This window comes from Arachis duranensis, chromosome 2 (assembly GCF_000817695.3).
Source record: "Arachis duranensis cultivar V14167 chromosome 2, aradu.V14167.gnm2.J7QH, whole genome shotgun sequence".
In the NCBI taxonomy this organism is placed as follows: Eukaryota; Viridiplantae; Streptophyta; class Magnoliopsida; order Fabales; family Fabaceae; genus Arachis; species Arachis duranensis.
This window is the reverse complement of record NC_029773.3, coordinates 65,717,241-65,728,846: the sequence shown is the minus strand read 5'-3', so window position 1 is coordinate 65,728,846 and position 11,606 is coordinate 65,717,241. Positions and strand designations below refer to the sequence as shown.

The following is an 11,606-nucleotide window of genomic DNA, read 5'->3' as shown; positions in this document are numbered from 1 at the left end:
TTTTATGCTAAATTCACATTTCTGGACTTTACTATGAGTTTGTGTGTTTTTCTCTGATTTCAGATATTTTCTGGCTAGAATTGAGGGACCTGAGCAAAACTCTGATAAAAGGCTGACAAAGAACTGCTGATGTTGTTGGATTCTGACCTCCCTGCACTCAAAGGGATCGATCAAATCAATACTTTTTTATAGTCTTGACAGAAGGGCTAATGTTATCGTAATAGATTACCCAGCACGAGGTTGAACTAGATCTCGCACAGCAAGGAACGAAGTCAAATCCGCTTTCCGGGCCGGGATCGATAGATAAGTGGAAGTCATAAAAAAGAGATCTTTCTCTTCGCACCTAAGATCAAGAGGAAGCTCATTGACTATTGGGATAACTTGAATATGACTATGTTAAGGTTTCAGATAACTGCCTCCCATTAGTGATTTCATACCAGTTGAAGGACCCACGAGCCTTCTCATTGAATCCAAGAAACTACTTGCCCCCTCAAATCCTACCCTTCCCGCCGTACTAGCAACCCGGTCCGCTTCGAGATCAGTTTAATCAGCGGCTAAGTCCGCTTAAGTACTAACTTCTGCTCGGTGGTATTGAATAATTTTCCATAGTAGTTTAGAGAATACATTAGCGTGCATCTAACTGACACAACAGATTGGGAACTAGTTGCACTTAGTTGGGGACCAATGAATACAAGCACTAGCTACCCGATATACAATGTTAATGAATATCAGTTCCATTTTTTACAGTAGTTGATTGGACGAAAAACAGATAATACCGGAATTTGGATTCATGGGGATTCAGGCAGTGGTCATTCTAATTGGTTTGGTGTGTTGCACAACATAATTCAATTAGAGAATTTCTGTCGCACTACGTGCAAAGTGTGCGTGTTTAAATGTGAATAGTATGATCTAAGTTTGTGACAAGAAACACGAAAGCACAAGGACTACGATATCACTGAAGTTAATGTAACCAAGAAATATAGCCACTACGATCTTTTTATTCTACCTCAAAATGCACGACATGTATACTATTTACCTTATCCGAGTTCATGCAAGTCTAGTTGGTTGGTTGTGGTTAAGACTAAGCCAAGAGGCCGCATCGAGTCTTATGGGATAGAGGGTTAGGAACCTTACCAGATTGATGACCCAACTCCTTCGAAAATGGTGGTTAATACCAGTGATCCAATCACTCTTAGGTCAGCTATTATGGATGATGGTATTATTGACTTTGGAATAGATGACGACGCACTGCCACCAGAGGATGATGATCTTCAAGAAGAAGACAGGGTCGATGGCGATGAAGAAGAGGAAGACGAGTTCAATGATCAGGAAATTACTTTGGAAGAGGAGGATGGTGAACCAGAGGAAGAAGATGATAAATCTAAAAAGCATTGCTTCAGATATTTCAATTACCATCATTTCGTATTTTTAATTTGTATATTTGATATTTCACATTAGATTTAAAGTATTGTTTCAATTATTAATTATCATGGTACATTATAGATGGACGGAAAAAGATCATTAAAAAACATTTACCGTCGGAATTACCATCGTAATATACTAATGTAACAGCTCAACCAAATTTCCAAGAACAAATTAAGGAAAAATATTTCCATCGGCATTACTAAAGGATTAATTCGCCGGTAAGACAGCGCAAAGGCATATGCTTTGGCACCAACGTTACCGCCAGAAAATTTTTGACAGTAATTTGTTACAGATTTTGTTTTCTTGATAACCATATTCCGTCGCAAAATCTGACACAAATTACCATCGGACGAATAAAATCCGACAATAATTTGTTACTGGCGAGGTTTTATCCGACAGTAAAAAGTGCATCGTCAGATTTTATTCATTTTTCTGACAGTACATTCGACGGTACTCAACGTTTTTCTTGTAGTGGTCATTAGTAATTTATATTTTATCAAATTATTATCTCATATGATCTTTTGAGGTAAATTTGGTTGATGACTATATACCAGTTCAGTGGGAGTTAGTATATTTTTGCCGGACTTGTGTGTTAGTAACATTCCTCTTTTATATTAGGAATTCGAATACATTGAGATAATTCTACAAGTACATTCAGATTATCAGAAAAAGAATTATGTTGTAAGACCTTAAAAGGATTTGATATATAGGATTGCAAGGTTATAATCCCCTCAACTCTACGAGAGACAAATACATTCTTATTAAGTATCTCAAGAATGTTATAAAATTTAAAGTGCACGGGTTTTTTTATGTTTTAACAGTAGTTTGATAGATACTAAATTTATACACTTACGATTATTTTGTATATTATTAGTATTTATGGCAGATATTTAAATGAGTTAAATAATGGATCACCAAATAGTAGTCAAACAAGTTTATTATAGCAAAACATTACATGTTCATATATATAAAGTCAAAAAATAAAGTTAGAGATCATTTATTATTTTTTTAGATATCAAAGCAATTTTGATCCATTACATGTATATTTGTATGCTCATTAGAAGAGTTCTTTTTTTTGCACTCAATTTGAAAGAACTCTTTTAAAATGTGTTGAGAAGAAACTTATTACTCTTTTCACTAAAGTACTTGAATATAAAATATTTTTTGAAGACATCCAATTTGGCGACTATAAAATACTTGTTACAAATTGTGAAAATAGATTTAAAAGACCATTTGAGTTATTTTGTGACGATGTGTCAGTAGTTTAATATTTTAAATTGTTAAATAAAAGAGTTCAAAGTGTTTAAATATCTATTGAACATATTAGCACAAATTCCACAAATGCATGCATATTTGTTTAGTAAGAATAAACACCCAATGTCTTTCATGTGAATCTTATTCAAGTGGGTGTCATATCATTTTACGATATGTTATTTAAGTGGAAATATATATTTCTCATTTGGATCCTCATATAGTTTAGACAAATTTATGATATAGATATTTCTACAGAAATAAAATATTTAATTTTATTTTTACTTTGACTTATGATTTCATAAAATTTATTAAAATTGGAATAATTAAATAGACATGTATGAGATCATTTTCACATGTAACTTTTAAATTACTCATCCAAATTTAATCTATGTTATTAAGTTTATTAGTATAATGTCATCATGGTTCAGTTGCGACTCTAATATATTTATGAGTAATACATATACTTGATCATAATCACATTAACTACTTCATATTATATGACTTATATAAGTGATCTTATTTATTGTTATAAATACTAAATGGAATAAATTATTATTATTATTATTATTTTGATTTGAATTTAAATGTTTTACAACAAAATATTCTATTTTACTTAGGTCTTCAAGGTTTAATGAAAATTACTAGCTAAATATAAATAGAGTTTCAGAATTTTAGTTAGTTCTAATATACCAAAATCACTTTGTAATTCTTATTCTATTAGAGAGTTGTTACTCAAGTTAGAATAAAACTTTCTTAGATTTTAATTCAATTATACTATGTATACATAATACATAGATAATTCCGTTAGTAACCGAAAAAGCTAAAAACTTTTAATATGGAAGTAAGATGAGTAATATACTTTAATATGGTAATTTTTGGTATTTTTTTAAATTGTGGGAGTACACAACTTGGACCCTCCGATTTGTATTTAAAAAGTGGAAAAAAATTCAGAGTACATAAATCGGACCATGCGAGTTGTTTGATTTTAAAATTTTACTTAAGAAATCGTATGGTTCGACTTGTGGTTGGACAAATATGAATTTCAGAAGTTAGAAAACGGACCTTCGAATTATTTGTTGTCAATTTTTTTCATGAAATGGAATATCTAAAGCAACTCAGACCCTCCGAATTATTCCATTAACACCATATGGTCGTAAAGTACCTATATTCCTCATATCCGAGTTCACTGTTACTTCCATATTCAAATTAAAAGGTGAACCGAAAATGTAGTGAAGACAATTTTTTTTGACTTATTTAGCATTAATTTTAAATAGGCAATTGCTATGGTCTCTAAAGAATAATACTTAACTTATTTAAAAAAAGGTTAAAAATTAATATTTAATTAAAAAAATTATAACAATAAATCATTTTTAAATATTTAAGATGACATATTATTTTTCTGTTAAGAAATAGGTATAAATGGGCACTAGACGAGACAGAGTAGCTAGCAACGTTGCTTTCAGAGTGCTTCAAATGGCGGAGAAGAACCAATCCCACAAAGAGAATCAAAGACCAGAAACACACAGAAGACAGTTCAATTAGAGTGAGAAAGAAAGAGAGACATACCCAGAACCACATTGACCGCCATTAAAAGCGCTTCCCCCTTTTTTCAAGTCTTAGCATCAGTTACAAGTTACAAATAATCATATACTCCCAAACACGCCATAGTCCCTCATGCTTCCCTTTTAGCACTACAAGGCTTCAAAAAAATCTCAAAACCCAAACAACAACGCTAGGTTCTCGAGTTTCCCACCATTATCAACAATAGACCCGGTTCGGGTTTTTCAGTTCCTTACGGTTCATTTCGGTTTGTTTCTCTTTCTCAGTTCATGGAGCACGCCGCACTAGACTCCATCCAATTCAACGAGCAAATCCAGGGGCTAATGGCTCCGGCGCCGGAATCCACCAACTCCTTCACGGCGCTCCTCGAGCTACCTCCGCCGCAGGCCGTCAAGCTACTCCACTCGCCGGATAAGGCTCCCACCGGTTCCGAAAAACCGCCCTGCCACGCCAGCATCCTGAAACCCTACCCCTCCATCATGAGCATCATCGACGGAACCCGCAAGCTCACGTTCCCTTCCAACACCGCCCTAATCGAGCGCGCTGCGAGGTTCTCCGTGTTCGCCGGAGAGGGACCGCTGGCTCCACCGGTGGCGGAGGTAAAAAACGAGCCGCCGGAAACCGATTCCAACCCGAGCTCGACTCAGTGCGATCCTGCGGTTGAGAACAAGGGCGCGAAGAGGAAGGAGCGAGAGAAGAAGGTAGTTCCGAAAACGCTCTAATCGATAAAACCGTTCCGATAAATTAGGGTTTCTGATTTTTTGAGCTAATTTAGGGGGCGAATTCGGTGGTTATGTGATAAAAACGCAGGTTAAGGCGAGGTCGAAGAAGAGCAAGAGTGTCGCTGCCGCCGAAAGTTCCGGCGACGGCGAGAAGCTTCCGTACGTTCACGTTCGCGTTCGTCGAGGTCAAGCCACTGATAGCCATAGCTTAGCAGAGAGGGTAAACGTAATCTGTTTCTTTAATTATAGTCATTAAATTAAATTTTGCCTTAGCAAAAAGGTTTAGTAATGATAGTTTTTTATTTTAAAAATTAATTACTTGTACTTTTACTTTTGCAAGTTATATTTATTAATTTTATATTTATTTATAATTTTTATTTAAATTAATTGATTTGGTTTCAGGCAAGGAGAGAGAAGATAAATGCTCGGATGAAACTTTTGCAAGAGCTGGTCCCCGGTTGCAACAAGGTCGGTCCATTCCCCCTTTTACTCTTTAACCACTCTAGTTGTTGCAATAAATAAATACTAGAAGTATTAATTAATAATTAATTTGAACTTTTTATTTTGGGTTTTCTGTTTTATGATTATGTTATGATTTTCTGTCTAATTTGTCTCCGAAAAAGTGCAATTGTCTCTGGTTACGGGGTTTAAGAAAGGAAAGCACGAATCGGATTTTGTTCGTTGTCACCTTTTAGCCTCAAGAAAAAGAAAGTGTATGCTTTTACCTCAAAAATAAATAAAAAATAAAAATGAAGCTACGCCGGCAAGTTCCACCAAGTCAGATATACGGGTGTCTTTTTTGAAAGTGGTCGTCTTTCCCAACAACGTCGTCGTCTCAACTTCTTGCACGCTTCTTCTTTAACGATATCGTCATCGTGGTTGTTGTCTTCTTTTTCTTTTATTTTTTTTATTTAATTTCTTTTTTTTTCTTTAGTCGCTTTTGTTATCATGATAGTCATCTTTCTTTACAAAAATTTTAATTAACGTTTTGATGTATAATACAAAAATTTTAATACATAACATAAATTTTTAAAAGATTATATATTTAAAATATTAATATTTAACTAATAAAATATACACATAACATAAATATATAATACAAAAAATTTGGTATATAATACAAAAATTTTTAGTGTATTTTAATATACAGTACAAAAACTTTTAAAAATTATATGTCCAAAATATTAATATCTAATAAATTTTTGTGTTTTCTAATAAAAATTTTTATAGTAAAAAAAAGTAGAAAAAAAGAAAAACGATGAGGCATGTGTATGTTTTTTTTGTTGAACTTAGTTAGGAAAAGACTTGTACATGGCAACGGAAAAAAAACCGCTCATTACTATTATTTACTAATGGCATTTGCGTATTTTAACCCTTCTTTATCCTATTTGCGTATTTACTAGTGGCCTTTTCTTTCATTATTGGATTAAATTAATTATAACTTACAACTTAGAGTTTCTGAAGGTTAAATTTGTCGTTCCAACTTGATCTTCTGTTTTAGGCTTTAGCCTTTTAGCATGTTTGGAATGAAGAAACGAAGTCACTCTTACCCAAGCTATTTTAATAATTAATTTTACCATACAGAAGCAAATTTTACTATATAGTCCAAATAATACATAGGATGTATAAATTGTTTATGTAAATTTTTTAACATAAACGTTTAAAATTGTTTGACTCAACCTGTCAACCACCTATTATATCAAGAGTCATACAAACATAGTTGATTATGTAAATAAATAATCATCAAGATTTTAATTTTTAAAATTTCCAAGCATACCTTTATGATATATCCAGTTAATGTTGCATGGAGTTGGAGGTAACTAATAGCAAAAATTTCTCCATCGTCCATTTGGTTTCGTCCCAGTAATTTATTTCTTACTTTGGATTTTAGACGTTAATTGTGAAAGAACCTGTTCTTAACCTAGACAAAATTTCACATCAAGACAAGGATGTTACCCTAAAATTGAAGTATCGTGACTTTTTATTTTTCTACAAATTAAATTTCTTTTTTAGGAAAGGACAAAAGATATACGCTACATGAGGTGTAACAGGACAGTTGGGGTAATCCTCATTGGTTTCTTTCCTCAACCTTCTGGCTTATAGAAGAGACAGGAGGGTCGCGGTGTGGGGGCGAGAAGAGAGGTTTCTAGCTGGATTTCTGGCTTCAAGTGAGAGACACATAGTTGGGTGTGTTGAAAGTTTGGGACTCTAAGGGTGTGTTTGGAAATGCTTAACTTAAACTTATTTCAATAATTTTTATTTGTATAATCGATTTTTAAAATAATTGATTATGTGATAATCAATTTATGTTTGAATTATAATCTTTTTTAAAATATTTCTTTCTCTTATAAGCTGTTTTTTAGCTTAAATTTTAGTTTTGATTATAATATGTTTAAAAGATTTTACCCAAACATGATTATTTTCTTGCAAAAGACTCTTTTTTTGGTGAAAATAAGTCTTACGTTGATGGTTTCCAAACACACCCTATGATATGTATCCATGGGTCCCCTAAAGGGAAGTTTAAATGTTAAACCAGCTTGTGATGGTGATGGTTCCATCATCTCACCGGGTTTGGTATCCATCAATCATTTAGGTGATTAAGAAAGAATGCATGCCTTTGGTAGTGCATCTACCCAACGGAGGGACCTAACTGGCTTTTAACATTGTACTTGATCAAAATCAGTTCCACCTAAAATTAATAGATACCTCTATCTACAAAATTTAAGTTTGTACTATGGGTTGTTGTGATAATGATATTTTCAAGTAGGGCCTTGAATTATCCTATCTTGCAAGTCTGTATTGGGACACTGGATAATTTATCAGATGGCAACATTGATGTATTGGGGTTGCAAAATATAATTTTAACATTAGAATCATGGTTAATTCCTCCCCAAGATTTTGCACTCTTAATGATTTTCGCCCATCATTACACGTGTCTCTTCTTTTCATTTGTTTCTGTATCTTTAGACCTTATAATCAGGATTTAGTTTGAATGTAGCTTATCTGAATCATGATGCAGAAAACAGATCATTCTGCTTTTTGCAGCAATGAGAAAAACTAGTGTGTATTAACCAAAATATATAAATCTAGTTGCTGAATGTTTCTCAACATTTGAAAAGAATCTAATTGGGACACTTAAATACAATTCTCCCTTTGTATTACTAATTCATGTGCTACTTTTTATCACGTTTGCATCAAGACTATAATGTTTTATTCTCTCTTTGATCCATTAAGTTGAACTTAGCTGAGATGACAAAGTTTGCTTAACAGATATCAGGCACAGCATTGGTTCTGGATGAAATCATCAACCATGTCCAATCTCTACAGCGACAAGTGGAGGTCAGATTCTAATGTAGGAAATTGTTTTGGCACAAAATGAGAATTGAGAAGTGGCTGTTAGCAATCTGGTTCTTAGTCTAACTGGATAATGCAACAATCTTTGTCAATGTTTGATCTACCAAGTGAACTGTAAACGTAAACATATATAAAATTATTGCGAAGAACTGTGGATCTTTCTATTGGAACACTCTGCAGTTTTATTGAGTTATCCCCATCAAACTTTTTCTCATTCTGATTTACTTATGATCTCGTTTCAGTTTTTATCAATGAAACTAGCAGCAGTTAACCCAAGAATTCATTTCAACCTTGACAGCATAATGCCTAATGAAGTAAGTATTTATGAAATGATTTTATTTTCCCCATTTTCTATTCTGCTGAAAAAGAATTTATGTATGTTTCTTTGTGGAGTAATCTGAACTATCCTAACATGGCTTACTTTGGGCTCCAGAAGGGAGATTCCATCTATTATTCCTTGAAAAAATATTTAAGTATTATTTCTCAGTAAAACACAAATGCTTGCACTCAATTATCTAGATCCATTATAGTCGCTAAGTGAAATTTCTCTGGGGAATTTTTACCAAAAGACCATTGCATTTGCTCCTCCATTCCATAAATTGATGGAAAATATCATTGAAAATAATGCTTGAATGTGTTCAGCTGGAGTTGGCATAGGTTTTGTCATTTTTTAGATGAAGCAACCGGTCCACTTCGGCCAATTCAGATTTTATTTACTTTCCAACTGCTGATAAAATTTTGTTTGCCAACTTAAAGGGGGCATCTCTAATGGACAGTAGCATTCCTAACATGGTTTCACCCCTCATGTGGCCGGAAATCCCAAACAATGGAAATAGAGAACAATATCAGCAACCATGGCAATTTGATGCATTCCAGCAACCAGTTTGGGGAAGGGAAGAAGAAAACACCAATTTCATGACTCCCGAAAACTCAATGTTGAGTTATGATTCATCAGCTAATTCAGGTAGATACGGGTTAAGCTTCTATTTCACCGGCATCTTCTGAAACAGCACATTAAATTTTTCTCCAATTTAAACTCATCGCTTTTCCTACCAAAATACTACATTGGTTTCCTTAATAGGGATTGCAGCTGTCTTTGCATTAATGAAGATCACAAACAAATCTGGGAGGGGATGCTAATGAATAAGATAGCGCATTCAAGCAGTTATCGAACAAACTAGAAAACTCTTAAATTTATTCAAATTAATACATTTGCATCGCTTAGACAAGTACATGGCTGTTATTAAATGTGTCATGAGAGCATGGGAATTCTAAATCTGATTTTCTTTATATTTATTTTTTGTTAAATTACCTTTGAATTTAACAACTAGATTGTGATACAGTACCTCTGCAATCGAATCAGTTGAAGATGGAGCTCTGAAGGGAGTACAGAAGTGGTGTGACTAGTAGCAAATAGCCTAGTATTGTATATATCAATATAGTATTAGCAGTTAGCAGTGATTTGAGGAGCCTCATCATTTGCAGAGTTTCCTTGTCTTCTATTTTGTCAGTCAGTTGGAAACTTGGAATTTCTTCGGCCAGCAAGGAAGAAGAATTGGTATGCTATTTTTATATAAAATATTGGTGTTACTACTTACTATGTATACCTACAGTGGGCATTCAATCAATGAGGTGATTGAGTCTGAGTGATTCAAATTGTAAGATCATTTCCTTGAACGCCACTGTAACTTAACTATCATTGAAGTTTGTTGCTTTGTCCTTTAAGTGCTCCGAAGAGGGTTTGTTCTTTTGTGAAGATTTTTTCATGAACAAGTTACTCCAATTCTATTGTGATCCGTTGTTCCCAACAATGGTGTAGCACCAACTTGCTAGGTTTTATTTTGATTCTGCACCGATTTTGCATTGTCATATGGAAGACTATATAATATTTAATTATGAAACTATTGATGATTCATTCAAAATGCGATGGATCATTCGGAAACACAGCACTTAGGCAATGATCTAAAATTATCAAATGTCCCATTAAAACGCCGTATCAAAACAGAGAAGGAAAAGTTGAAAAAATGCAGCGGGAAAGACCGTAGCAAATCTGAGTTGTACCAGAAATCTAAAGGCTATATTTTCTGTTTCTCTTGTTTTTATTCCGTAAATAGGAAAAACTTCAAAAACTAAGCCATAAATAAAAATTGTTTTTTCATGAAGTTGAATTTTATCTATTTATAATATATTAATAGAGAATTCAAGGTAGTCCCAAAATTATTTTTAAATTTTTTATTTCACTCTATGTTATTATATAAGATTTTTCTTCTGAGTAGCATAATCTTCTATTTTTATATTATACCATATATTTTTTTGTTGTATTTTTATTTTTTCATAATAACCCATATTTGTATAATGTCATATGATTCTTTTTTTAATATTATTTCTCTTTATTAGTTATAGTTGAGTTATTAGTTATAAAATTAGCGTTTAATCTTAACTTTTCATATTCTATTACTCTTTATTTTTATATAGGTTATATTATTGTTTTCAATGTTAATGTTAAGAGTATATATCCATTTTGGGCCTCTAAGAATTTCAGACTGAACATTTTAGTTCCCAACTAAAATTAATTACTCGATTGGTCCCTAACAATTAATTCCGTCAGTCATTTAGGTCCTTTACTCCGTTAATTTTAACGGAAGACAAAATAGTTTCTGACAACTCTAACAGGAGACAAAATGGTCCCTGATCTTTTCTGTTCGAAAACGACACTGTTCTCTCTCAATTTTCATCATATATCGCATAACACTAACAGTCTAACACTGTAACTTCAAACTACACAATGCACACTCTATAAATTTAATGTTCACAAGAAAAAAATCCTCAACTTGTTCTCAACCAATTCATACTCAGGAAACTAATGCCTATGTCTTTCAACTAGTTGTCGTCTTCGATGGATCCCATGAATCCAAACAGCAAGTCTGATTTGTTAAGACTCGTCGTCGTCGTTGCCATCTCCCTCCTCCTATGCCCTAACATCTCCATGACCACATTGTTCACCACTCCGATCGCTTTCTTCGGTTTCTTCTCCGAACCAATGTTCAGTCATTGCTTCAGTTTCCATATGAGCGGCAACGGCGACATTGCTCGTTGTAATAGCTTGGATGTGAGGTCGAAACTGTCTGCCAACTTGGACTCCGGAAAAGAAGGAATGGTGCACTCGGTGTCTATTTCAAATGAGAATTTGCATATGATGTCGAAGGAGAATCTTTTCATAATGTCCTAATGTCTAATAATCTATATTGCTTGCTGGAGAGTGGAGAAAGGCGTGCCCTTGGAGTAGTTGTG

General features: G+C 33.5%; 1 protein-coding gene across 4 annotated transcripts; it reads left to right on the top strand.

The window, feature by feature from the left end:
* Positions 1-4,119: 4,119 nt before the first annotated feature.
* Positions 4,120-10,126, top strand: LOC107474690 (transcription factor bHLH48). Of its 4 annotated transcripts, none has more exons than XM_016094328.3 (7): positions 4,120-4,940; positions 5,050-5,187; positions 5,364-5,429; positions 8,232-8,300; positions 8,558-8,629; positions 9,072-9,279; positions 9,397-9,638. In XM_016094328.3, the coding sequence occupies exons 1-7, from the start codon at positions 4,509-4,511 to the stop codon at positions 9,453-9,455; spliced, it is 1,044 nt and encodes a 347-aa protein (XP_015949814.1). In that variant the 5' UTR covers positions 4,120-4,508; the 3' UTR covers positions 9,456-9,638. The 4 variants fall into 4 exon arrangements, with proteins under 4 accessions (XP_015949814.1, XP_015949815.1, XP_015949817.1 ...); XM_016094329.3 differs by having other exon boundaries at positions 5,050-5,181; positions 9,397-9,635; XM_016094331.3 differs by lacking the exon at positions 9,397-9,638 and adding an exon at positions 9,659-10,126 and having other exon boundaries at positions 4,121-4,940; positions 5,050-5,181.
* Positions 10,127-11,606: the final 1,480 nt, after the last annotated feature.

Coding starts and splice junctions, on each gene's coding strand:
- LOC107474690 (XM_016094328.3), top strand. CDS start 4,509: ATGGAGCACGCCGCACTAGACTCCATCCAATTCAACGAGCAAATCCAG. Junction 4,941..5,049: donor GGAAGGAGCGAGAGAAGAAG/GTAGTTCCGAAA, acceptor ATAAAAACGCAG/GTTAAGGCGAGGTCGAAGAA. Junction 8,301..8,557: donor CTCTACAGCGACAAGTGGAG/GTCAGATTCTAA, acceptor ATCTCGTTTCAG/TTTTTATCAATGAAACTAGC.